Source organism: Falco naumanni, chromosome 17 (genome assembly GCF_017639655.2).
Source record: "Falco naumanni isolate bFalNau1 chromosome 17, bFalNau1.pat, whole genome shotgun sequence".
Taxonomy (NCBI): domain Eukaryota; kingdom Metazoa; phylum Chordata; class Aves; order Falconiformes; family Falconidae; genus Falco; species Falco naumanni.
In genome coordinates this window covers 5,214,633-5,242,145 of record NC_054070.1, presented here as the reverse complement: position 1 = coordinate 5,242,145, position 27,513 = coordinate 5,214,633, and the positions used below count along the sequence as shown (strand labels likewise).

The window sequence follows — 27,513 nt, the reverse complement described above, 5'->3', positions numbered from 1 at the left end:
TGCTCTGCTGGCGGGTACCACTGAGCCGCAGATCCCGGCCCGAGGGGAAGGGGGGTGTTTTCTCGGGACTGGGCCTCCGGCAGCCCCATGCTGACAGGGCGGGCTGGCCCTGCCACCAGCTACCAGCCCCACGCCCCAGCCCTGTGGCCGCAGGTGCCCACGCCAGGCCCGGTGGGCAGCCGGGTCCTGGGGGCGCGTGGCCGTCCTCCACCCGTGTCCCTTCCCACTCGGGGCCGGGACCACGAGGTGGCAGTGCGTGAACAGCATGAGCGGCACTGGGGGCTCCCGCCCTGACAGAGGCCCCTGCGACCTCCCCGCAGCAGCCAAGCGGCTTCTCGGGCTGCAGGGCTGGGGGCCAGCAGCGCTGCTCCCCAGAGCCACCCTCGGGGACCTGGCGTAGGGGCTGCGGGCCGCCCACACCCGTCAGCAGGACACGCGCGGGACGGGCGGGTTGCGGAGGGCTCGCAGCAGCAGGCTGCGGGGGCCCGGGGGTTCGGGTGCTGCAGGCCGCGACCAGGCGTCGGTGACAGGGCTGGGTGGTGCTCGGCCGGGTGCCAGCGGCCGCCGGCACTCGGGGTCACGCCGGGCCGCGGAGCCGGGCCTGGGGGTCTCCATGCAGCGCCCCCCCCCGCCCAGCACACAGCGGCCGAGCAGCCGCCGAGCGGAGGCCCCGGGAGCCGCTGACAGACCCCGGTGAGGCCCCACCTCTCCTCCCGCCGGGCGCGAGCAGCGCCGTGTGTAATTAACTCCTCATCGCCCCACAGCCCCGCTGAGCCAGGCGTGCGGGGGGCGCCCGCACCCCGGCGAGAGCGCCCGGCGCAGGCGGCGGGCGACACAGCGGGCCCTCACCGCGCGCTCCGAGAGCCCCCCGGCCGCGGAGGAGGCCCGGCAGGCCCCGAGCCGCGCTGCCCCCCGGCGCAGGGACCCCCCGGCGGGGCTGGGGGGCGTGAGGCGACAGAGGAACCGCCACGCCGCCACCGCCGCCGGCAGGCTGAGGCAGGCAGGGGGGCGCGGCCCCACCCCGCGCAGCGCCGCCTGCGCGCTGAGGTGGCGCGGCGGGGCGGGCCGGGGCGCGGCGGCTGGGCCGGGCGGCGGGGCCGGGCCGGGCCGGGCCGCGCTGGGCCGGGGAATGCGGGGAGCGGGGCCGGGTGTGCGGGCCGCCCGCGGGGCGCTGCCCCGGGCCCTGCTGGCGCTGCTGGCGGTGGTGCTGCTGCTGACGCTGCTGTGGGCGCGGGTGGCCGTGGCTGCGGCCGCCGCCGCCGAGCCCTGCGCCGCGCCCTGCTCCTGCCGCCGCGGCCTGCTGGACTGCAGCCGGCACCGCCTGCCCGGCGGGCCGGGCCCGTGGAGGATCCCGCCGCTGCCCGCCGGCACCACGGGCCTGTGAGTGAGCGCGGCGGGCGGGCGGGCGGGCGGCCGTGAGGCCGCGGGGCCTAACGGGCGGCGGGGCGGCGGGTGCGGGGCCTAGCGGCGTACCGGCGGCGGAGGGTGGTACGAGGCCGGGGCCTGGCCGGGCCTCCTGGCCGCCGCAGCGTGGCTCTCGGGTGGGAGCGGCGGGAGGCCGGCGATGCTGGGCCCCGGGGCCCGTGGGCTGTTGCCGCGGGCCCGGGGCGGTCAGTGCTGCGGGGGGTGGGGGGCAGCGGCTGGCAGGGGCAGCGGCTGAGCCACCGCTGGGCCGGGGGGCGGTCGCGCCCCGCTGCTCCAGCAGCCGCCCGGAGGAAGCTTGGTGCTTCGCGGTCGCTAGGGCACAGATGTCACGCTTTTCTTAGCCTGCTACATGATGGTAACATTTGAGAGCAGTATGAAGCAGAAGCAGGCTGGAATGGTAATGCCCGTCCAGCCAGGATTTAACGTTTTTTCGGGTCAGGCTGTAGGACACAGTCTCTCTCACAGTTGGGCTTGGAAATATTCTTTCCAGCCCCCAGCTTCAGCTATGTGCTGTGGCAGCTCCTACTGCATCTGGTTTCCCCTGCATCCCGTTGCTGCCTTGCCGACTCAGTGACTTCCTTTTCCCCTAGGAAAACCGCTGTGGGCTCTCCTAAACATTTGCTGCCATTGTTTTTCAAAAAAACGCAACCCTCAGAACATTTTACAATGCACCTTTAGTCTCTGCCCCCAAGAGTTTAATTAGACAGTGGGCGAAACAGTGTTCAGGTGGGGCTGAGCCCAGTACACCTTTATTCTTCCTTGGCTATTACTGTCATAATAGTCACCGTTGCATTTGTCACCTTTGGCTCCAGTGTACTCAGGTGGAAGAGCTGCTGAAGTATGAGGGATATCAAAACCCAGTTTCGTGCTCAAGCAACAGTTTTCAAGCCCTCTTGGAGTGATTCTGTTTCCTAGTTGATAGAAATAACGTTATTTCAGGCCAAGGGAAAAAAAAAGCCTGTTTGGAAGATAGTATAAACATGCAAACCACTGTTCAGTTCACTACAGGAGTTCTTCCAGCAGGACTGAAAGAATCTGATCTGTGTTAAAAACTGGGCATATCTGAGGAAGCTTGTCACCTTCTCACCCCTTTGTGGTTCTGTAGTTTTCTTTCCCTGCGTGGTAAGCAATTGGAAATGTTTAAGAGTAAATGTGTATTTCAGTACAGAAATTGTTGTCTGTGAAACCTTTTGTGTTTAGAAAAGTACAAGGATATCTTAACTTCAGCACTTGTCAGGGAGGGTGTCAGTGCTTGGAACAGTGAGTTGGCAGTTCATCAGGTAGCTAATAAGCAAAACGATATCCATGCTGTTTGGAGAGCAAGTTTTCAAGCTTCAACATATACTTGCATCTTTCTGCAAGCTGATAGAGGGTGTGTTTAAAATTACTTGGCACAAAATGGAATGGGAAAAAGCAGTGCTGGCACTGTACTACATTATGCAATCTGACATATGCTGCAAGCAATAAATAAGTGTATCATAGGATGGTTTGGGTTGGAAGGGGACAACATTAAAGATCATCTAGTTCCCACCCCTCTGCCACGGGCAGGGACACCTTCCGCCAGCCCAGCTTGCTCCAAGCCCCATCCCAACCTGGCCTTGAACCCTTCCAGGGATGGGGCATCAACAGCTGCTCTGGGCACCCTGTGCCAGCACCACGCTGCCCTCATGGTGAAGAATTTCTTCCCTATATCTAATCTAAATCTCCCCTCTTTCAGTTTAAAGCCATTCCCCTTGTCCTGTCGCTACATGCTTTTGTAAAAAGCCTCTCTCCCACTTTCTTGTCAGCCCCTTCAGGTACTGGAAGCTCCTCTAAGGTCTCCCTGGAGCCTTCTCTAGGCTGAACAACTAACTCTCAGCCTGTTCCCACAGGAGAGGTGCTCCAGCTCTCTGAGCATCTTCATGGCCTCTGGGTTCACTCCAACAGGTTCGTGTCCTTCTTGTGTTGGGGGCCCCAGAGCTGAATGCAGTACTGCAGGTGGGATTTCACCGCAGCAGAGTAGAAGAGAATCTCCTCCCTTGACCTGCTGGTCACACTTCTTTTGATACAGCCCAGGATACAGTTGGCTTTCTGGGCTGGAAACACGTTGCTGGGCCCTGTTGAGCTTCTTGTCAACCAGCATCCCCAGTCCTTCTGAGGGCTGCTCCCAATTCATTCTGCATATGTTCTCTCTTGTGGCTTTCAGGATTTTGGCACACAAAGTGTGTGTGTGTCTGGGTGACGTTTTTTCTTCACTAGGACTACTCTAGCAGCTCTCAATCTAAACAAGCTATAATGCATACAAGCTGTTTAAAATTAATCAAAGCTTAAGTTTTCTCGCATGAAGAAGTCCCAGATGTGCTTTTCCTTCTTAGTTCTGTGATACCATTTCACCTAACTTTGAGAACTAAAATTTCTTGTTTTTCCGATCCCTTTCAAACTACTTGCAGGTGATGCTTCCAGTGTAGGGGGTTTTTGGTTTTGTTTTGGGTTTTCATTTTTAATAAGGTCAGGAGAACGCCTTCAGAACTTGTTTTCATGACAGAAGTATTCAGGCAACTGTATCTTCATTTTTCCTGCTAAATTACATATGTTTTGTGGGTAACTTGGCAGGTGATGAAAAGGGTAGGGAAGTCAAGAAGTTAGTGAATATTTTTTTATATGTCTGCATCTCAACATTATGTTCTTTAGAGCAAGGAATGCAAGCCCTGTTTGTAGGGCAGTCATTTGTAGTGGGAAAGGGAAGCACGATGCTGGTGGTCGCTGCCTTTCAGTCCTACGCAAGTGCCTGAAAGTTTGTTTATATATCCTGGTAAATAGGAAGACAATGAATAGAAGTTAATTAGTTCAGCTAGTTCCATTTGCAACAGTTTTTTGGGGTGAGCTTATGTGTTTTCAGCTCACAAGGCTGGCTGCATTGCTGCATCAGCACCTGTACCAGCACAGTGCCGTGGGGAGGGAGCTGGTACGCTCAGCTGGGATGAATTAAGATCATTCTCCAGGAATCAGTATACAGTAATCAGTTTGGTGTGTGCTTTGTGTTCTGTTTGAGATGAATACCACTTCTGCTCAAAATGAATGTTTAGATGATTTTTACATACAATACCAGATAATAAACTCCAAAATACAAATTTTGTGTGTTTGCTCTGTATCTGGCATAACATGGGCCTCACAGTAAAAATGCAAGTGCTTTTAAAATGATGGATTTCTTGGTTTTGGCTTTTTCAGAGCAAGGGAATTATCTGGTTCTGCATAATAGCAGAAGTCTTAGCTGTGTGATGGAATGATCTATAAACATAGAAAATCAGACAATATATTTCACTTTGGATTTAGTAATCGGTTACTCTATTTCAAAAAGAAAAGTATCAGTAACAGTAACTAGGCATAAGTAATGTCAGAACTGTTTTAAGTATGAACTGTAACCAACTTCTTGAAAGAGGAGTTACTGTTAATCAAAACTGTGTTGTAGTCCAAATCTGAGTAATAATAGAAAAAACTTTTTTGGGCTTTCTAAATTAAAATCTTAATTTAGTAAGACAGTAGGCTTCTGTCTCCTGGGGGGGGGGGGGGGGGGAGACCTGAATGTTAGCAAATCCTCATCACCCAGGCCCCATGCCTGTCAGTGTTTAAGAGGCGTTTGGACAATGCCCTTAATAATTTGCTTTAACTTTTGGCCAGTCCTGAAGTGGTTAGGCAGTTGGGCTAGATGATCATTGTATGTCCTTTCCAACTGAAATATTCTATTCTATGATATTCTTCCTGAAAGCCTTAGGAAAATCAAGTTTCTATTTCCTTTGCATTTTAATCTGACTCGTGAGATCTTTGTCAGTGCCCACTAACCATGCCTGACACACAGGTTGGTCTGGCTCAGCACCTGTGGCATGGTTTTGCTCATCATTGTAGTATCTGGCCACCTTGAGGAGTGTGTTGTTATCTTCTGTGTCCATTGTCTCATCCTTCCTCCATGGGTTGCGCTTATGTCCTTTGGAAACAGCGTGGCTTAGTACTCCCCGCTCTGGTTAAACCCACTGCTACCAAGATTAGTCTCCTCAGTGCTGGCTGGGTGCCTGAGTGTTGGAAAGATCCAGGAAAGAGCCTGCCTCTGGGAGTTGGGATCCGTGCTGCCCACTCTGCGAGTGTGGCTGGTGGCTCCTGCGGGTCATGCTGGGCTCCTCTGCCAAGTCCAGAGCCCCCAGGCTGAGCCAGGCTCCAGCAGTGGTGGGCAGGGTGGATCCTGACAGCCTGAGAGGGTGTCCTGAGTGCTCAGCCTCCCCTGACCTGGAGCAGTTCACACTTGATTGTTTTCATGTGTTATTGGCATTTAAGATTGGCTTAATTACTACTTATATCAAGGGAGCAGGCCTGTAGAGTAGTGTTCAGTGGCTGCATGTGCATTGTTTTCTTCTCCACGTTCTTTTTCTTTTAATTGTAGGAATGAATAATTGTTTGCAAACCTGACTGCTGCTGTATCTGTATAATTTACATCTTGATGTAATTAAAAGAATGCATTAACAACTGTCTGACTTGCCACGACACCCAGGATTTTAATAATTCATTGTTAGAACGGTATCTTTGTTGCTGAGCCTGAGTGGACATTAACAGCAAATAGTCTGTGAAGTCCTTGCTCTCTCCCAGAAGGTTCTGGTCTTACAGATCAAAAATACATAGGTACATGCGTGCTGGGGTGAAAAAAACCAGGTCCTGCTCAGGTTGTCTTCTGGTTAGCTGCCAGTCTTCCCTCCTGCATGGAGGGTTCTTGTGTCAGCATTAACACCCACTGACAGATGCTTACAGGTCCTCAGCGAGGGTTAGATTTGTACTGCAACACCTTCTTCAGCAGCAGCACCAGTACAATTTCTTGTCTTCCCCTAGTCATGTGTTTTTGGTCAGCTTCGTGTCTGTACAAGTTCGACCCTCAGTGTAGTTCAGTTGACCACAAGCCCAAAGCTATTGCAGGAGTAGACGAGCATGTGGGTGCAGTGACTGCCTGAGCCTGGTTGTCAATGGAATTATTTTTAACTGTGACACTTCAATAAGCTTTTTAACAGATAGTTTTGTTTGTAAAGGATAATTTTGTCTCCTTTGTCAGCATAGCTGCAGCCTGCCTGATAATCTTAAAACTGGCTGTAATAAATATATACTGTGTTACTTCTGTAATCATGAAAGAGAATCAGTGATACAGGACCTTAATAGAGGAATTCATCAGGAGGTGAACAGCTTCTGCTGAAGATACTTCATTATAGCTCTGTCTTCGGTGTCAGAATTGGAAATGGAGGGAGAAGCATCTTACCTTGCTGACAGGCAGGCACAACTAGCCAGCAGAGACAGACTTCTTGGTTTAATAGGCAGTGTCCAGTTATAATATATGCACCTATCAACAGTTTTCCAACTGTGGCAAGGGTGTCAGTTATGTTTCACAAGCTTGGCATCAGTGCCAATCCTGTTCCTTTGCACAATGACTCGGGCTGTTGGCACAAGCTTCAGGGATTCATCTTCGTTCTGGACTTGTGCCAGAAAGGCGTCAAAAAGATGAGTTGGTTTCACCATGTGGAGCGATGTCTGTCCTCACTGGTATAGCTAGAACTAGGCTTCCATCAAAACCTGACGTTTTCTGGTCATGCTTTGATTCATGTCGCAAAATAGAGATAGTCTCTGTCCAAGGAGTTAGCTCTCCAAAGCGGACCTGTGGGCTTTTTTTCCCCAAGTAACATTTTTTGCACCAAGTCCAAGGCAAAAATTACTGCTTTAAAGTTAAAAAGCAATGGGAATAGTATCAACATCCAGTATGGGCATTAAAAACAGATTTAATTACTCTCTTGCCCATTGAAACAATCCAATTCCTGCATTTGTTTCTTATAAGCAAAACCAGCTGGCACTAAAGCATGCCTTCTATAAGCTTCCCAGCCTCATGTTTCTCTCCCCTCCAGCTTGTCTGGTAATTGTGTGTACATTGTTCCTCCAAAACAAGCCCGCCTTGACTAGTCAACATCTTTGAAAAGCTGGGCACGCTGAGAAAATGGGGATTGTAGCTGCTACAGAAATCAGTTCAATAACAGGTGTTTTGTAAGAAATTATTTTCATGTCCCTGGAAGGTTTTTCTCTTTTGTGATAGGCATGTATGGTCTATAAAGCTATGATTTGAGGGAAAAATGCTCAGGTCAGGTATGATCTTTCCTTCAAGAAACCTTTTTGAAAAAAAGTTACTTGATTCAAGCGGAGAAATAGAACTGTAGATTTCTATTGTGAGTGACCACTAGAATGAGCTAGGAAGAATTGTATGTAGCATAAATATGGTTTAAAACTTTTAGGTTGCATAAAGGATACATGATGGTGGTTTGGGGTTTTTTAATTATTATTCCAGGAGCTAGAATAACTTTTCTGTCTGTTCTCTAGGGATTTGAGTCATAATCACTTATTGTCATCCAACTGGAGCATTGATTTGTCTGTTCATACACTACAAGAAGTGTAAGTTGTTTTTTATGAGGATAAACTAAAGATATCGTACCTAATTCTAATTAGTACATTTCATTGCATGTCTAGATGTCTGGTCTGACTTGTAGAAATATTCATTGCCAGTTAGTTAAAAATGGTGGCACATTTTGCACAGAAGTGATCCTTTGTGAGCAGAAGACTTTTTCATAAGAGATTAGAAGACCATTATTTTCAAAAAAGAAATTAGATGTGTTTGTTTTGACTGTAGGTGGTTCTAAGGTATAGTGTCCATGAAAATGGTAAAAACTAGCATGCTCCACTATTAAATTATTCAAATTATTAGTATTTAAGCTGCTAGGGAACCTTTTTTGTCAACTACTAAGTACTATTAAGATAACAAAATTGTTAAATTCATTCTGTGATAGAAGTTAGTTCCACTGCAAACAGAATGGTTTTTCTTCTCTTTGCAGTGCCAATAATGTGTTTTGTTTTGTTTTTAAGGAAAATGAATTACAATGAGCTAAGTGAAATTCCGTATTTTGGAGAAACAACTTCTAATATAACTCTTCTTTCATTGTAAGTAATAGCTTGTCTGCCTTTTTCTTGTTTAACAAATGAGAGAATTGTATTAGAGTTCTGCTATCAAGTTGCAGGAAAACGTAGCTTCTTTTGTCTTGAAATACTGCTCATCTGAAGTGCTTTAGGGAATGTGTAAGCACTCTTTAAAGAAATACAAATCAGTTAGGCAATCAAGTCGCCCTAAATTACCAATAAAATGCAGTCAGCCAAGGCAGGCAGCTTTGAAGGGGAGGGATGCAGTCTAGGAATGACAGTTCCCACAAGGAGCAGCCCAAATACAGGCCCCAGAATTTGAATCTATTCATATGTCAAGGTGGCAAATAGCTCTTGGATTTTCAGTATTGCGTTGGGAATTAACACTCTGAAGTGTGTGGTACATGTCCCATTTAAGAGGCTTGCTAATAATATTTCTATACAGAAAGAATCCTTTAGCTGGTTTAGCTGTACAACTTGAAGAATAGGATGTTTTGATAACCATATTTGTTGCTGGTTGGTTTTTTTTCCAGGGTACACAATACTATTCCAGAAATAAATGCTGAGCAACTCCAAGTTTACCTTTCATTGGAAAATCTAGATCTTAGTTCTAATCTGATCTCAGAAATTAAAGCTTCTTCTTTTCCTCGGATGCAACTGAAGTATCTGTAAGTATGAGTGATCTGTTATGTCTGAGATTCCTGACTCTGCACAATAACGTTGAGTAGCTCATCTACTCTTAAGTTACTGTCTTAAAGCAGGCAGCCTTGCATGGCTGTGAACTGGTAGCAGCGTTTAACGTAGCTAAAAATGTGCTTGAAATAAAACACTTTTCATACCAATCTGTATTGTGTTTTCTCAAATAGTAGGGAAAACAATAACTGCTGTTGTCAAAGTGCAGGTACTTCAGCCAGCAGGGACATGGAATGATTCCTGCCCATTTTGAGTAGATGACTGTTGACATTGTCTTAACTATGTTTAACTGAAGCATGTGCATGCAGTAAAAATCAGCTCCTAGCACCAGTTCTTTGGAAAAAAATTAGTTTGGTATGCCAGAATTCAGATGTGATGTGACTTTACAAGGAACGTGAGTTCTAAAATTAAGTGGTCACTCTGAATTGCTTGTGCAGTTGTGTTCATAAAATGCTTTGAAAGGCCTCTTTCCCTGTTTCTTTCCTAGGAATCTGAGCAACAACAGAATAACTACTCTAGAAGCAGGCTGCCTTGATAACTTATCTAGCTCACTAATGGTGGTAAAGCTGAACAGAAATAGGATTAGTGTGATTCCACCAAAGATCTTCAAATTGCCTCACGTGCAGTTTCTGTAAGTAGCAGTCTTGAAAACTTAAAAACATGGCATTTACAGCTGTGGTGTTCGTCTGAGTATGTGTTCTTGACTTTCAACAAAGTGGTGCTTTTCAAAAGATGTCTTAATATTTGGATGTCATCTTTATGAAAGGGAGCTGAAAAGGAACCGGATTAAAATAGTGGAAAGCCTTACATTCCAAGGACTGGAATCCTTAAAATCCTTGAAAATGCAGCGCAATGGGATTAACAGACTAATGGATGGAGCATTCTTTGGCCTGGGTAATATAGAAGAATTGTGAGTACGCCTAGTTGTGGAACTTCTTCTAGGGGCTCTAGCTGTGGAGGGTTGTGTCCTGTATGACTTGCCTTACGTCAGGGTGGTGCTGAGGTACTGATGAGCATCACAGGAAATGAGTTCAGATCCGTATTTTCCCATTGTTTTGATATCGTATCCAGTTACTTCAGAGGTGGAAGGATCTTGGCTCTCCCCAACTTCCTCCCACTTGATCAAGAGTGCTTTGACCCTTTAGGCTGCTTTTTGCTGGTTTTCATTTGCACTCCCCATAACATGGGATGTTTTTTTGCTGTGTGACTGTTTGGCAGAGATAGCACAAGAGTGTGCCATGCAGTGCTAGCAAAAACTTTTTTAAAAAGAAGTAATCTTTGAGAACAGAGATTAGTTTTGTTTCTGCCACTGGGTCAGTGCAGCTGTTGAGTTACTCAGTTCTTCATGTACTTCAGTTTGCTCTTCTGGTTTCAATGGAATGAATATAATCATGCATTTCAGGTTGCCTGAGGCTTAATGTGAGTAAATGATTTTGAGATCCACAAGGTCAAATTTTGTAAACATATTTTTCATTGATTATCTATTTGGCAAATGCTTTTCTTTTTAATTCCTCAGAGAACTGGAACATAATAACTTAACAGAAGTAAACAAGGGCTGGTTGTATGGTCTGCGGACATTGCAACAACTCTATGTTAGCCAGAATGCCATTAACAGGATCAGTCCAGATGCATGGGAGTTCTGCCAAAGACTTTCTGAGCTGTAAGTCCTGGGCTGCTTTTCATTGGGGGTTTTGTAATGTTGCAATAACAGATTGGATAGCAGGTATGTAGCAAGAATGAATTGCCGAGGCAGTACTCCATTTTCTTGTTAGGCCCATAGTAATGCTGTGTATTTTACTTTTATTTCAATTGTTCTGTTAGAGAAATTAAGCAGAACTGAAGAATTAATCAAGTTCAATAGTATCTTCATAATTAATCCCCCCTACTTGCCTTTAAAGTGTATGTTCAATGTTTCTAGAGACTTGTCGTACAACCAGCTAACTCGCCTTAAGGAGTCTGCCTTTGTGGGACTTGGTTTACTGGAGAAACTAAACCTGGGTGACAATCGCATTAGTCACATTGCTGATGGTGTATTTAAAGGTCTGACAAATCTTCGAACCTTGTAAGTACAGAAAAACTTCTAGTCGAAATTTCAGTTTAATGCAGTGAAGCTTTTGGAAATAAAGACAATGAGTATTGCACCATGCAAGCCTGAGATCAGCGTGTTGGCATTGTTGCATGCTGTCCTGCCTGCAGGTGTGGTGCAGTTGATAATCTTTTGGTCTGTTGAGATACAGAATTCTGCCGCAGCTAAAACAAACCAACCACTTAAGTTTAGAGGTGGTAAGAAACAGTGGCTTGGTGACCTCGGGTGCAAGCTGCATGTCATACTGGTTCTAAGAAGGTGTGGATAGTCAGCTTGTATAAATGCCAGTTGTGGAATGAATGGTCAGCCTGGACCTCTCCTAATTCCAGAGCATTTTGTTAGGGTTGGAGCCTCAGAAACCAAGCGGTGAACCCTTTTGGTTGCAGAAGGTACGGTTTAAGCCCACCCTGCTTGTGTGCTGAAGGCAGGCACAGTGCATAGGAGGGTGTAGGGTTACTTCTTGCTGTTGTAGAGGCACAGCTCTGCACTCACCAGGACCTTTCGTAGCAGCTGCAGCTGTTTGGTATTTCTGACAAGAAAAGACTCAAATCTTGCCTCTTAATAAAAAAAAAAAAAAAAAAGTCCCAAGTAGATCTGAACAGTTGTAATCATCTTAAACAATGGTAGTTGAGAAAGGAGTGAAAGTTTGTAACCCCTCTGTCAGTTCATTAAATAAATGCTTAAATAAGCAAACTCACCAGAGAGATTTATGTAAGCAGTCATATTCTGTTAACCTTAATGCAACCTTTTAATGAAATAATTAAAACTAATTTCTTAGATTTAGAGTAGCATGAAAAAGAACAAGAGCAGATTAATTAGTAGGTTTTCCTGGGCTCCTCAGGGGCGTCAACAGCTGAGAGGCTGGCCATTTGCTTCGGGGTTGGAATGTGCAGGACAGAGGGCAGTGGTGATTAACAAGGCTCCAAGCATTCGTGGCCAGCCAAGCACGAGGAGGCAGCTCCTCAGCTCACACAATGAGGGGCTTTTCTTTTGCATTGCACACTCATTTTGCTAAATGGTCTGAGTAGTGGAGTGTAAAAATACTTCAAACAACAGGAGATACCGTGTCGCTGTCCATTGTTTGTGTACTGGTTGTCTCAGTGCTAAGGCTGACGTTAGTATTTCTCTGTATGTTCAGCCTCTGTCACTGTTCTGCAATGTAGCTTTAATTTACAAGAATAAACTGTAAAACGGTATATTAACTACGAGGTATTAAAAGCAAGGTAGGATTAAAGGTATATTGAAGAATAGCACTGGAATTTTACATCTTAACACATTATTTACTTCATAATACTGCAAGTAGCTTGGCATTGATACCCCTCCAGCATTCACAATCTAAAATTCCAAAGCAGACCGCGAGGTAATTCTAGAAACAAGTTTCAGATCACAGGAATTAGAAACTTGGAAATAAATTTGGCATATTATTCATCAGTCATTCTTCTCATTAGATCACATCCATGTTGAGTGCCTTAGCCTGAATAATTTTCAAAGCGCAAAATACTTAATGTGAGGAAGTATCAGGGCCATATTTGTTAAGACCCTCTGATGTGTGAATCATGGAATTCTTTGCTTTTCGTCCCAAATGTTAAAGTGTATATATTTATTGTGGAAATGACTGCTGCGTCGTGTTAAGAACAAGACTTCCATATTTCAAAGTAAGAAAAGTAAGAAAATAATGTGTTATCACAGATAGCGTCCTAGAGGTTGATCACTCTTTCTTCCAGGATGGTATTCTATGCAATTTACTGTCTCACCCAAGGGAAAGTAGATACTTTGTTTTCCCACCATTAAGGTGGGGAAAGAAAGGAAGTGTTTGTGTGAGGTGATGTATACAATTACCTGTATATGTAGCTAGCTATCTGTGTCAGTTGACTTGTTTGGAAGCTCCATCAAGCAAGTATCTGGTAAAATGCAGTAAAGACTATTTTTTCATTGGTGTATTTTCCTTTAAACACACTCCTTCCTGCAGGGACTTCTGTGCGTGGTGGTATCAAAACGGACAAAAACCGTGGCTTTGATGGAAACTCTTGGCTCAGTCCATGCCATTCAGGCTAACAATGCAACTGAATTTATTTCTCCTTCTCACTAAACAGCATGTAATCCTCTCTGAACCATATTGCTCTGTTGCTTTTGCTGTTTAGACGGTTCTTCTATGTGAGGGGCCAAAGTGCTGTGCAGAGGTCAAACAGAAATCCCATTAGCTGGTAACGAGATTTGTGAGCGGTGTATCAACTTCATTCTGAAAATCTACTACTTTGTGCCTGGCAGCCTTACACTGTAACCTATGTGTAATCTCTTAATATGCTAATGCTATTATAAGCCTGTTACTCAGGAAGATTAATGCTGCTAGTGTATTGGTTAATTCGCTTACATGAACCAACTTGCTTCAGGAGCCTCTCCCAGCTTCTGGCAAATACTCCCATCACATGACAAGTGCTAGTCAGACTGGGTCTTTGCTTAAATACCACATCAAGAAGTTTACTGCAGAATTTGTTTGTGGTGCTGTCTGTGGCACTGATCTTGAACGATTCCATTTTCCCTGGCATCTCTGAAATGGGGTATTCATCTTCTGACAAACTGTTTTAAAAGATTTGAGACCTTCCAGGTGACACTGCGCCAGAACACTGTGGCTGGCCTGTACAACAGAAAGTTCTCATCCCCAGCTTGCCACTAGCAGTGGTCATGATGATGTTACAAGGCTTCTGTATAAGAAAGCTCTTCTTCTGCAGGGACTTGCGGAACAATGAGATCTCCTGGGCCATAGAAGATGCAAATGAAGCATTTGTGGGACTCAGCAGGCTGGATAAACTGTATGTATTAGAAACCATCAAAATGACAGTACTTCCCAGGCACACAGAGTAGAGGGAGAGTGCAAAATATTAAGTGATTGTAAATCAATGACACAAGGCAGAAAGCCTTTCTAGTTGGCAGCTGTATTCGGTGTGTTTCCACTTGTGTGCTACAACCTCTTGATATAGGTTTGGGCTCCATGTTCAGGAGCATTTGATCTGTGTAGTACTAGATCACCTTGCAGCACCAATTTGAAGAAATTAAGCATAATTATTTGGCTGTATGTATTATTGAATAGCCCAGTCCTGCTGTGTGATGATTGTCACTTTTTGTGCTGCTTTAGTTTGGGTAAAAGTTACCACTTGGAAGAAAAAAACCAACAAAACCCCCAGCACCAAAACCACACCACAAAGTGTTTTTGAGCAAACATGAAACACTAGAATTAACAGTTTTTCAGTAGTTAAACTGTACACTTGATTCATCCAGAGCCATGTGCTTTGTAGAAAGCTCCATCCTCTGGAGCTACAGGCATTGCTTATAACGAATAGCTTGGTATAAAGGTGCAGTCTTGGGAACTAATGTGATTGTGGCAGACTGGTATGAGGAAGTTATTGCTCCACTCCCAAGTTCTACTTATCAATGTCTTATTCTGCTGACTTAAATTACCTCCTGACACATCTCTAACCCAAATCTCTGGGTTAAGAATGGAAAAGAAACTGTTCCTGGGAAAATTAGTTGAGCCTCTAAGCTCAAAAAAACTCTGTTTGATCTTTTAGCTTAGATAGAATTAGAAAAAACCTAGTCTTTTAGGTCTTATTTGTGCACTCCCATTGACATTCAGACTGGTTTCTGAGTTTGGGGGGCTTTGTCTTTCAGAATCTTGCAAGGAAACCAGATTAAGTCAATTACCAAGAAAGCATTCTCTGGTCTTGAAGGACTTGAACACCTGTAAGTGCTTTGTAGAACTTACTATTTGTCAACTTCAGTCTTCTATTCTCTGTCAAATTTTCAATAATTTAACTGAAGGTAGCATATGAAATCATATTTGCCCATAATTGTTCTCTTTGCTTAACTTACAGAGATTTAAGCAACAATGCAGTAATGTCCATCCAAGAAAATGCATTTGCCCAGGCTCACCTGAAGGAGCTGTAAGTTTATGACAATTATTTACAGATTCTTTACAAGTGCTACCAACTCACAGTTGGCAGCAGTATACTTAGATTTAAGGTTTGATAAAATCTGTGCCTCCATTTTTTGCATTTCTTAGTTGCAGTTAGTAGAAAATAATTTCTTCATGCAGTGCTGAACTGTTAAGTCTTTCATATCTGATGATTTTGCAGCAAGCTCGGCACACACTAGCATGTAGACAGTGAACAGAAGAAATAATTTATCAGGAATTTTTCAGGGGAATTAGCAAACCCTGTATTTTGTCTTCCCATTTTTGGGACTAGGGAAGAGCTTTAAAATTCACAGCTAGACAAGAATTCTTACTTGCTCAGCAGATGCTTAAGCTGCTAGAGCTTCTTGTGATCTTCAGACATTCAAAGTGTAACAATGTAAAGTGACCTTCACACCCAAGACTAATCCTAATGTAACACAGTCATCTCTATGAGATAAAGCCTCTGAATATCATGTAATCTGTTTTAAAACTGTTATTCAATTGGTTAATCTTGGCTAAATGGACTTAGTCTGCAAGTTCTACCAGTTTGAGGAGACACGTTTTGGGTGTTAAAGATGAAGGCTCATTGCCTTCTCTAATGTACCTTAAAAGTGAGGAATTGTTGGTATGTATGGGCAAAACAGTAGGATGAATCCTGGCTTGTTGGCATACCTCTACGCTCTCATTACTAGATTAATCTAGTGGCAGATCACTTCTTGTTGAAGTGGTGGACTTTCTCTCATCAGTCGTAGTCATGCATAATATTTAGGAAACTTTGAAAGCAGGTGGGGGGGGAAAAGTGACACATGATTGTTTCCTGTTTGCAGTTTTCTCTGTGGAGCAGAGAAAACAAGCTACAGTAGATACCTGTATGAAACAAATCACTTCCATTCTTAAATATTTATTAGCTGACACAAAAATGAGCATTGAGGCTTATATTGATTTCATAATGGCAAGTATGTTTAGTTTGAGACATAGGGCTGCTCTGCAGTGTTATGTTCCTTTTAATTGCTTTAAAGAGGGATGGGATAATTGTAAAGACAGGCTTAACTTTTTTTAAAGTTGAAAATCTGAGGCTGTCTCCTTCAGAATTGAAAAGAAGTCTAAGGTTTTAATGCTGACACAGAGGGAAGGTTTTTCGAGATTGTTTATAGCTAACATTTTATAATAAATACCCATAGGCGTAAAAGAATACTGTAAGTCTTGACACTTCTGAGTCTATATGCTTTGTTTTGTTGCATGAAATCACATGTAAGTATGTGAAATACATAAACTTTAATCACGCTTTTGTTTTGCCTTGTTTCTGCAGAATTTTGAACACTAGCAGCTTGCTTTGTGATTGCCAGTTGAAATGGCTGCCCCAGTGGCTCACTGACAGCCATTTACAGCAGGCTGTAAATGTTAGCTGTGCTCATCCTGAATGGTTAGCAGGACAAAGCCTTCTCAGTGTGGACCCTGATGACTTTGTCTGTGGTTTGTATTTTTAATGACTTTTGATATAAAAACATGGTAACACAAATCTGTGCAGGTACCTTTCTGAAATCAAGCTGAAGCACTGCTGGAAATACTCGGTCTTGGCTATGATGCACACATGGGCCTGTGTACATCACTGGGTCTGCTTTGGAGTTTGGGATTTAATTCTGTTTCTCTTTGCTTTGTTTTGTTGTATTTGAGCACTGAAGTTAACCTGAAAGAGTTATTCTGTGAGACTGCATTGTTTTTCATGTAGGTTACCGTTAAAAACTGGTTATGCTTCCCTTCTCCCTGCTGATAAATGACTTTAGCTTTGGAAGGACTGTTTGACACTTCCTTAACAATTCTTGTCCATACCAGCAAGGCTAGAGTAGTTAATACTCTGGCATGTATTCTGACACTCTGGATCTGTAATGTTTATCTGGTCTCTGCCACCACGGTTTCAGACATAAGCCTGTTTATTTTTGTAACTGAACTGTGAGATGGAAAACTGAGACGTTCTTTGTCCAGAGTCACGTGTGAGTTCTGTGGCAGGCCTGGAAATAGTCTGGTGTTCCATTTTCTGGATGAGCAATCTGATAAGTGTTACTTGTGCGTATGCAATTCTTTCATTCTTTTGGTGGTAAAGGCTACAATAATCATCATGTAGATGCAAGCACCCACTTCTCCATTCTAATACCACCACTGTGGAGCCTGATACTGAACATTCTCTGTGCCTACAAGAATGTCTTTGCTGAAATAACGGGTATTGAAATAACTCTGATCAAGTGGGATGAGATAGAGTGAATTGCCAGCTTGCTATGCTTTGTATTTGTAGAGCTTAAAGGCTCTTCAAGATGTTTATGCTATCTGAAAGTAAGTCTCAGTCCTTCGTTAAATAGTCTAGCTCTTCAGCTAGCATGACTTTTGTGTGTGATCTAAATATAGCAAGTTCCAGACAGTTGTACAAAATGCAGGGCGCTGCTCAAGACCATGCTTCTACATGAACTGTTTTCAATGCTTTTTCTGTATGCCTACCTGTGGTTCTAATCCTCTTTCATAGCTTGATTTCCAACTGAAAACAGCTGAATATGTGCACCTCAAGCAGGACATCTGTTCCCAAAGCTTTCTTTCTGCTTACATTGTCTTTTCAGTGAGTTTTCTTGCAATATTACTAGCAAGTTGAAGAGGAAAGTAACTGATCTTGATGCTTTTATTTTCAGATAATTTCCCTAAACCACAGATAAGAGTGCATCCTGAGACCACAGTTGCTCTGCGAGGCATGAATGTGACTCTGACTTGCACGGCTGTGAGCAGCAGTGATTCACCCATGTCCACTGCCTGGCGTAAAGACAGTGAAGTATTGTATGATGCAGAGATTAAGAATTTTGCCAGATACCAGCAGCAAAGTGGCGAGGTGGTTGAGTACACCACTGTCCTGCATCTTTTCAATGTGAATTTCACTGATGAAGGAAAGTATCAGTGCATTGTCACCAATCACTTTGGCTCCAATTATTCTGACAAAGCCAAGCTGACTGTCAATGGTAAGCAATAATGATAATTAAGGAAAATCACCTTTAACCTAAAACTTTATTTAAGTAGCTACAAGTCTATTTTTCACTAGAGCTGGTCCAAAATAGTCTTGCAAGACTGTCCTACTGGTATTTGGAAGTATCAAGCATCTTTTTATAAAGCCAGAAGGAAGTGTTTTGGGTTTTTTGGTGTTTGTTGATGGGGCTTTTTTGTGGGTGAAGAGCCTTCTGCTCACTTTCCAAAAGGGGCAGGTATCTCCCATGCTTTCATTATAACACAATTAGTTGTTCATCTAGTTAAATGGAGGTAGAAGTGTCTTAAACTAAAAGCTCCCTCTGCTGTTTCTTCAGAACTAAGCACCTTCCCATGTGTTTGTAGAGCTGGGAAGACTCAGCTAAAAGTAGGTAGGACTGGAAGCAAAGTCTGAAAAATCAATTATGAAGTCCTTTGCTTTTATCCATCATGGTTCTCTTTATTTTGGCTTGAGGGAAGGGAGGTACGAAGAGTGTTCACATCGGTAAACCACTGATTCCTGTTGTATCTGAGAGCAGAGGTGCCTGTGTTGCTTGTGCTTGTCCAGAACAGATAATCAGACCTGGACTGATGAGATGGAAGTTCACCTTCCCTATTACCAGGGAAGAAAAAGTGTGACAAAGGGATTATGAAGAAGGTGAAACCTTTTCCCTGTCTTTTCCCCATGAGAAACGATGTCCTTCAGATCATCTTAAATAAGCACTGTAGATACTGTATTGACACTTCGAGGATAAGCTCTTAGAAATGATCCCTGAGAATTTGTGCGATTCTTCAGAATAATCTGTCCCTCTCTCTTAAGGAGAACTGCAGGTGTGTTTCAGATTTCTTTGGTTTTAGATACTCTCTGTGCTTTGGAGCTTTTGCACCTTTTTCCCTGGTACTGAAACTGTCTCCTTGGATCCAGAGCTACCTTCTTTCCTGAAAACCCCCATGGATCTTACTATCCGCACTGGGGCAATGGCCCGGCTGGAGTGTGCTGCAGAGGGCCACCCTACTCCACAGATCTCCTGGCAGAAAGACGGTGGCACAGACTTCCCTGCTGCAAGAGAGAGGAGGATGCATGTCATGCCTGAGGATGATGTGTTCTTTATTGCAAATGTAAAAATAGAAGACATGGGAATCTATAGCTGTATGGCACAAAACACTGCGGGGGGGTTGTCAGCAAATGCCACGCTGACTGTGTTAGGTAAGTGGTGTGCTAATACATGCTTGCATGCGCATCCCTTCACTTTTGCAGGGGTAGTGTAGCTTATCTGTAAGCAGCAAGTTTAAGTGCTGAAGAAAGAAGTTAAAATACAAAGAGTGGCACGTGCAATGGTTTTTGAACAGTGAAGCTTTAGAAGCTAAGCGACAGCGCTGACCTGTGAAGTTAGTATGATATTTGCAGGAGAGAACTGAGGGGCGTATCTCCATCCAGCAGTGTAGACTAGGTAATTTCTGTTGCCTTAGAACATACTTAGTCACAGGTAACATGAACTGTGGTGAGTGGTAATGTAGGGATTGTTCCTTCTAGAGTGTGGTATTTTTTGAAGACCCTGACTTTTAACATGATGGTCATAGGCAAATTTAGAATCTGAATGCTTAAAGCAGACTGTGGCTAGTGTAATTCTGGGGATGTTTGCTGTACCTGCATTTGCTGCAGTGATCCATAAAAGAGCTGAACTCATAGGATTTCCTGAATCCTGTGTTTCATTGCTGAAGTTTTAGGTTTGGGTTTTAAGATCAGATTTTTAAATACCACGGAGTACGCTCTGGTATTGCACAGTGAAATTATCTTACAATTTCCTTTCTTTTTCCTCCACTGTCACAGAAACTCCTTCCTTTGTTAGGCCCCTGGAAGACAGAACTGTAACCCGAGGTGAAACTGCTGTCCTGCAGTGCATAGCTGGTGGCAGTCCTGCCCCTCGCCTCAACTGGACTAAAGATGATGGTCCTTTGACAGTCACAGAACGGCATTTTTTTGCTGCGGCAAATCAACTCCTTATCATTGTGGATGCTGGACTGGAGGATGCTGGGAAGTACACGTGCATTATGTCCAACACACTGGGCACCGAGCGTGGCCATATTTACCTGAATGTCCTGGCTTCCCCAAATTGTGATTCTTCCCAGAATGGCATTGTCCATGAGGAGGATGGCTGGACAACAGTAGGCATTGTGATTATTGTCGTCGTGTGCTGTGTTGTGGGAACATCCCTGGTGTGGGTTATCGTGATCTACCACATGAGAAGGAAGAGTGAAGATTACAGCATCACTAATACAGGTAAACTGCAAAAGCAAGTCCTCATCCCTGTTTTTAATCCAAAACACTTAAGAGTGGTAAAATTTCTGGATTCATTACAGGTGTGTAAGATTGAAGCACTGAATATTTCCTCCTAAAAGCTCTTCAGGGATTTGCTCAAACTCCTTCAATTTAGATTTTTTTCTAAAACATCAAAAGCATTAATTTTATCCCTTATGCACTAGATTTGCTCTATATTGAGGGAAAACAGTAAAGTTTGGAAATAAATATTTGAATAAACATACAAACATTTTCAGGATCTGGAATAATCTGTATAAATTTCTGTTCAGGCCCCGTTACTTTTGAACTAGCTATATGGACTTCTAATCACTGAGGTAGAAAAAAAGATAACTATATGTGAGTTGAAATTCTGGATAACGTTTTTGTTAATGTGGGTAATACTATTGGTACTACCTTGAAATCTTCAGACTTTGCTGTTAATGTCATCAATGTTAATTCTGCCTTGCAGAGGAGATGAACCTACCTGCAGACATTCCCAGCTATCTATCCTCCCAGGGAACTCTGTCGGAGCCTCAGGAAGGCTACAGTAACTCGGAGGCGGGAAGCCATCAGCAGCTTATGCCTCCAGCCGGTAGCTACGTGCATAAAGGCACAGATGGTAAGCAAAGCCCTCACGTGTATTATTTGTGTTTCAGCAGGATGCCAGTGCGCAGTCTAGTCCTCATAACTGGCAGCAGTATTGCGTAATGCAGCGCAGTGCTGTGTATTAACATCAAAGGTGACTTTTCCTACGTGAGAGTTCATGCTGATCGGAAAATTTCCACTGATCATTCTGAGTTTTAGGCATCCCCTGTTTTTCTTCTAGTGTTTGTTTACATTCTGCTATCAAGGTTTTTGCCTTCTGTGCGTGTTGTTTAATCTTTGGTCCAACAATGTCTGGGCTCACATCTTCTGTGAGTGCCTTTGCATATAGATGATGTGACTGCTGTCCTTCAGGTGCCAGAGTAGTACAGGTCCCTCCAGAGGCTCATTGCTTCAGGGTTTGTGATCTGTTCAGCAAGGCGGGGATGCCATTAGAGAATTCCCAAGTTAAATGCCAAGGTAGATTTTTATGCTGTTTCTTTCATTTGGCATCTCAAAAGGCCAGGCAATAGAGGTGGAAATATTTTGCTTGGAAGGTGACTTGCTGTACCTTTCATCCTTGGCATAAAATTACTGCCTCTGCCAGACGTATAGTCTGCTTGCTACAATCATAACTAAAGGGTCTGTACTGTTTCCCTGCCTTGTTTGGACGCTTTTCAGGATATTTGCATCATTGAGTCTACAGGGAGGCTATTTTTTACCATCCAAGTGCTGAGAAGCCATCCAATCCTTAAATAGGCTGGCTTTCAAAAGTGATCCTTCAGTGTAAGTTTTTCACATCTCTCCCATGATCCATTCCCTCTAGTCTGTAGTCCTGCTACACTAGAGTCTGTATGGGGAAGGAGTTGAGATCAATGACCACTTTATGATCTGGTTTGAGGTGTGTGGGCATGCAGGGTACAAGTCTGGTACAAGAGCATAAGCCAATATGGATAGGTATCCCAGTTTGACTCCAGGGCTGTTTCAGCCCACTGCCCAAGCTGATTGAACCTGCATGGAACCCTTTTGCCCTTGAAACAGGAGAGCAAACATGAGATTTTGTTTTGCTCATGTCCATGGTTTTCCCCTGGTCAGCCTCAGAAGGGTAGTGCTATTGAGAATTTGGATGGTGGGAAACCTAGAGCATTGCTCATGTCATTTCTTCAGTAAACAGTTAAGCTGGGTACTCTGTTACCACATTAACTATATAAAGGCCCTCCCCACCGTGTAATATCTGATTGTACTGAGACAGGAAAGAGTCTATTGAAGTGAAGCATCCTTATCCTCTTTGAGAGCGTTTCTGTTTTCCCTTGCGTTTACCAGGTGGTGCAACGCCATTGGTGATCTGCTCAGACTGTTACGACAATGCAAACATCTACTCCAGGACACGAGAGTACTGTCCCTATGCCTACATCACAGAAGAGGACCCCCTGGATCAAACTCTCCCTAATCTCATGGTGCAGATCCCTAAGGAAACGTATGCAGCACGCACCCAGCGTGAAACCAGTGCTCTTGATAATCTCCTAGCAGACAGAGACATGTCTGTCTTCCTCACCAACCATGACAAAATAAGTGAAAAGAAAATCTCCTCCCAGCAGATTAATGGTGAGCTCTTTTCCCTTTTGTTGCTTTGTATTCCCTGATAACTCTGTTCTTCCTTGTGCTGCCCTTCGTTGCTGACACACAGCTAATTCTTCAAGTGACTGTAGTTTGTGGGGTAACTCGTCTGTTCATTACCACCCACCTGTTCTCGGAACTAGCCCTCGATTTGCATCCAGTACCCAAGAGTCGAAGAGGGTGATGTTAAAAGTACGATGTTTCTTAATCTGCAGTTCATCTCTTAAATCTTGTGCAGTGTGATCCTTTGCATGTACTCCCAAGGACCTCTATTAGCCAAGAGTTAAAGCTTCATATAATAAATTCCAATAGCCCTTCTGTTTAAGCTGGCCTGAATTTTGAAGAACTCCAAAAGTTGGGGTTTTTTAATATTTTGGTTTTGTAAATTGATTGGGTTTATGTTGACTTTCTTCCAGGTAGCCTTTTTAAACAGTCACACTGAAACTCTGCGTGTTGTTTTCTGGTTACTGTAACAGACTGCTGAAAAGGGACAGCATCCAGTAAAATATGCTCGCAAAAATAGAAAAAATAACCTCAGAAAGACTGTTATTGCTGAGTCACACAACTCAAAAAATCTGTCTAAAATTTGAGAGTGTTTATCATTAACTCAGTCCTGTTCCTCTTCCAATTTTTCTTCCTCAGAACCCTTTCAGCTTCCTTTATGGGGAATAAACAAAGACCTAGCGTGCTCTCACTCACACTTTCTGCATCAGCAGTCAGCCCATGAGACCCCACGACCTCTTCGAAGCGAGGGCATTATTGACAGTGACCGGGAACAAGCTGCTTCACCCAGACCTTGCCACAGATTATGTGAACATAACTTTGATTTTAATAGGACACGGAACATTCATGACTATAGTGAAACCACGTAAGACACTAAAATGAAGTCTTGAAAGCAAATCCTTATCAAGTGACTTTTTGTATTTACTACCTCAGGACTAACCCCAAGGCCAAAGATGCTTGTGTATGTGTGTCTGCAATTACAGGCTGACTAAATAGAGTTGGACTCTCTAGGAGGAGGTGGCACATGCCCTTTTTCCTTAGATTTCTGTGTATTGGAAAATGGGAATGTGCAACAGGTGATGATTAGTGATGTCTACAAGAATAGCATTAAAACATGGATTTTCTGATGTTGGAAGCAGCCTTTGTGTTGGTGCATGCTTTGAAAATCTCTCAAGAATGCATAGCTATTTCACGCTGCATTGTCTGCTTGAAAACAAATGTTCAGGGTCTCCTCATGGAATTCCCCAGTAACTGTAAACATAAAACTCTTGGCCAGCTTTTTGTTCCTTAGACTGTTGGCAGGTGTCTGTTACCAGTCTAACTTTGGAGCTTCTTTTCTCCTATGAATAATGGACTCTAGTTGTAAATAAATTTGCATTTATAAATATTTTGTATACACTAAGCATATAAATGTGTTGGCTGTAATGTAAATATATTTTCTATTATGCCAAAGGTATGTATCATACTGTTAGCCTTGACAGCTGCATATCAAGCCATATGGATGGGGTGGTTTTGGTGGGACTGAAAGCTTGTTTCTGAGAAGATAGGGCTGTCTTCGTTTCGGAAAGAGGTGAATTTACTATAGGTATGTGGTGAAACTGTGATATTAATGAATTTCGTTGTACGTACAATTCTATATGCCTTAAGCTGGGCTGACCTGACTGCAAGCTGATCCATTTCATGACATGAGAAAAATGCCAAGTTTCACCCACGTGAGTGTTGAGAGAGTCCTTAGATCTCTATATTAGGCACCATCTTGTCCGTTACAGCATAAACCCAGCAGGCCCTGCATTAACGAGTGGTATTTACCTGCGTTCCATGCTGTAGTATCTAACTTCCCACAAGTTTCTGTAAATAGCAAACAAAAAGAACAGTAAACAGAATGTTTCTTTCTGGTCATCTGGTAAAACAACTATAAGATGAGAGTTTTCAGTGGTTTGTTTCAGAAGTTTATGTAACCTTTTATCTTTAAAAAAAGCCTTTCTATTGTGTATGTTGCAGAGAAGTCTTCATGTATTTTTTTATAGCTTGACAGTTAAGTGAGCTTTTGAAGAGAATGTTGTGATGAAAAGCATCAGATAAATTGGGAGAGCATTTGATAAATACTTAGTGAACTATACTGTGGATTTTCGGTTTCCTCAGCGCAGCCAAGGGGCATATGTAGCTTAAAACACTTGTATCCTTTTCTGTTGTAAAGTATCAGGCAAAATTTTTGCCCTGTTGAACTCTCCAATAATTCCCTAGACTTCAGTGTGGCCACAATGTTTAAATATTTGGCAGGTAAGAAATGAAACAATATGCAGGGAACCACTCAATATTGAAAGTCCAGTACTTGCTGAGACGGGGGAAGCGCAGACTTCATTAGTTACAGTGGCATGTGCCTGACAAAATTAAAGGAAGGACATTCCTGACAAGTTCGTTCTTCTGGGAAGATGCATCTTTCTGTTGAAGGCTCGTCAGTGGTGAGTTTTCAGCAAGTATGTTGTGCTCAGTGCTAAGAGTGCTTCAGCGTCATCCTGTATACTCATGCCTGAAGAGCCAAGGGGCTTTTTTCCTAGTCATTGTTGCATTTTTTTCCAAGCCATAGGATGTATACTAAAATGAAAACAGGTGCGCAGTGTATTTTTATAAAGACAGGAAAACCTTTCTGGACCAGCCCAAGGGAGGCATGTAAGACTTGCCATTGATCCATTCCTAGATAGAAGGGTGTGTGACTGAAGTATCGGATGCAGTGATGCAGAATCACAGCTGAAACTTTTGAGACTGAATTATTTGAGTAAACAAGTGAGGAAACACTGAGAATAACTATTATTTTCCTCACAGCTCTTTGGACATGAATAATACTCAGACCTATGGAAATGAGCAAATATTATCAAGCGCTCTTTGCACACTCTCAAAGCAGCTGTGGTTGCTTTGATAGTCAGTAGCTGTAGTAGGAAGATGATCCAATTGTCCTTGACCTTTGGATAAAGTAGAGAGAAACACAGGTGTGTTAAACTCTTCTGGGTGCTGACATCCAAAATGTTTTAATAACATACATGCTAAAAGAAGAATCTTAAAACCAGAAAGGAATGAACTTAACTTCCTCCAGGCTTTTCCTCTCCAGACTGAATTTAAGACATGGTGCTTATTTAAAATCCAAAGTTATCTCTGTTGCAGGAACCCAGTACTGTCAGTTTAAATCCAGATGAGAAAGGTCATGTCATGAAACTACAGCAGCAGAGAAGCCTCATTCTTTTGGGCAGCTTGCTGCTTTCTCCAGGTACTCGCAGAGGCTGCTGTGGCAGAGTGCTGCTTGGCATGTGTGGGGCCACCATTTCCCAATAGTGGGAAAACAGCCCCCTTGCTGCTCTGCCTCCCGTCACTGTTTGGCAAATGCCTCTTACTTTTTCTTTCATCCCTCTCTCCTGTGGAGCTGAGCTAATAGAGATCTGCCGCAATACAGTTGTGGATGTCCAGATCTCAGGTGTACTTTGAGCACAACTCCCTAGTGCGATTGAATTCCCTTTAGGTAGGCAAGATGTGCTTGGCCAGGACGAAGGCTTTAAAATTAATGCCATCTGCACCAGAACAAACTGAAGTGCTAGCACTTGAAGCCATTTAGGAGCTCAAGCTGCACTGATTTCTGTGAGATAGTGGCCTAGAAAAGCTGCTGATATGAATTAGGACACTTGCATCCTTCCGTGAGCAACGGTATCTTGTTAAAGTCCGTAAGCTGGTTGTAAATAGCTGAAGCTTGTAAGTAGGTGAACACCTTGCTGTGCTTAGCATTGTGGAACAACTTCCTAGGTAGGCTTGCAGAAAAAATCAAGTCTCTTTTCTTTGCCCTTTCCTCCAGGAGGTGCAGACAGGACAGAGTGGCCATTCTGTTTTCACAAAACACAATCAATGCCAAAGTATTAACAGTGCAGGAACTGGGGGTTCGTAAGAGCGTGAGCAAAGCTGCTCTTGTTCTCTGTTGCTATTTCCTAGTGTCTATTTATATTTTTTTCACATAAGAATGTATATTTTGTATAGCATGTGTAATATATGTTTGTCTATTGTAATATACCTTCATTCAATAAAATGCTATATACATTGAGCATCCGGTGTAGCTTTGTTAGTTTGCAAATCAAGTAATTTATTTTTGTTCTGTGATACTTAATTTTCCAAGGGAAAAAAGTACAGTAAACTGCCATCTGGAGGTGTTCCTGGGCAGCTGGCTCCAGGTGCCCCTGCTTGAGCAGAGGCTTTGGAGGTGACCTCCAGAGGTCCCTTCCTGCCTCGGCCATTATCTGATTCTGTGATTTTTATTTCAGTTTTCTAGTAGGAAACACCCTGTACCCTTTTCTGAAAATGTGCAGGTACTTCTTCCGTGGCGCTGTTGACTCTGGGCCAGGAGACTCGCAGATCACTGTGCTCCCAACGCTGTCATCCTGCTATTCGGATCCTTTGAAGTAATAAGAGATTTTCTTTCCAGCAACAAACTGTCAGCATAAACTTGTTGGTGAGAGTGTGCCGCCACATACCTGCTGCAGGAGGGCAGAGGTGTGTGCCTCCCACCCTGCTTGCCACCCTCCCTCATAAAATCCAGGGTAAGTTTTTTATTCCTTTGAATAACTTACTCTGTTTCTATCCCTGTGTTCTTGTGCTGGTTCGTGTTCTGCTAATTAACCACCTTTGCTCTCCTGTGCTCTGTTTGGTATGCCTCACCATTTCACCTGTTCACAGCTCTCAACACTGTGTAGCTTTTACCAAGTTAACCCGAGCTCCTGTAGCTGCCTCATCCTGGGTTCTTGCTGCCAAGTGAGGTTTGCACCCAAGGAAAGTGTCCACAAGAGCTGGGTGCACACGCGGCCCGACAAGTGAGAGTTAGTCAGCCGGCTTGGCACGCTGCTGCGGCAGCACAGCACGTGGCAG

General features: G+C 43.9%; 1 protein-coding gene across 1 annotated transcript; it reads left to right on the top strand.

Moving 5' to 3' along the window:
* Positions 1–1,142: 1,142 nt before the first annotated feature.
* LRIG2 (leucine rich repeats and immunoglobulin like domains 2) lies at positions 1,143–26,695 on the top strand. The gene is made up of 18 exons (XM_040616467.1): positions 1,143–1,380; positions 7,798–7,869; positions 8,338–8,412; positions 8,922–9,056; positions 9,569–9,712; positions 9,848–9,991; positions 10,598–10,741; positions 11,000–11,143; positions 13,897–13,977; positions 14,834–14,905; positions 15,037–15,105; positions 16,426–16,589; positions 17,792–18,112; positions 19,039–19,320; positions 19,945–20,394; positions 20,882–21,031; positions 22,318–22,599; positions 23,254–26,695. The coding sequence occupies exons 3-18, from the start codon at positions 8,342–8,344 to the stop codon at positions 23,481–23,483; spliced, it is 2,883 nt and encodes a 960-aa protein (XP_040472401.1). The 5' UTR covers positions 1,143–1,380; positions 7,798–7,869; positions 8,338–8,341; the 3' UTR covers positions 23,484–26,695.
* The last annotated feature ends 818 nt before the right edge of the window (positions 26,696–27,513 follow it).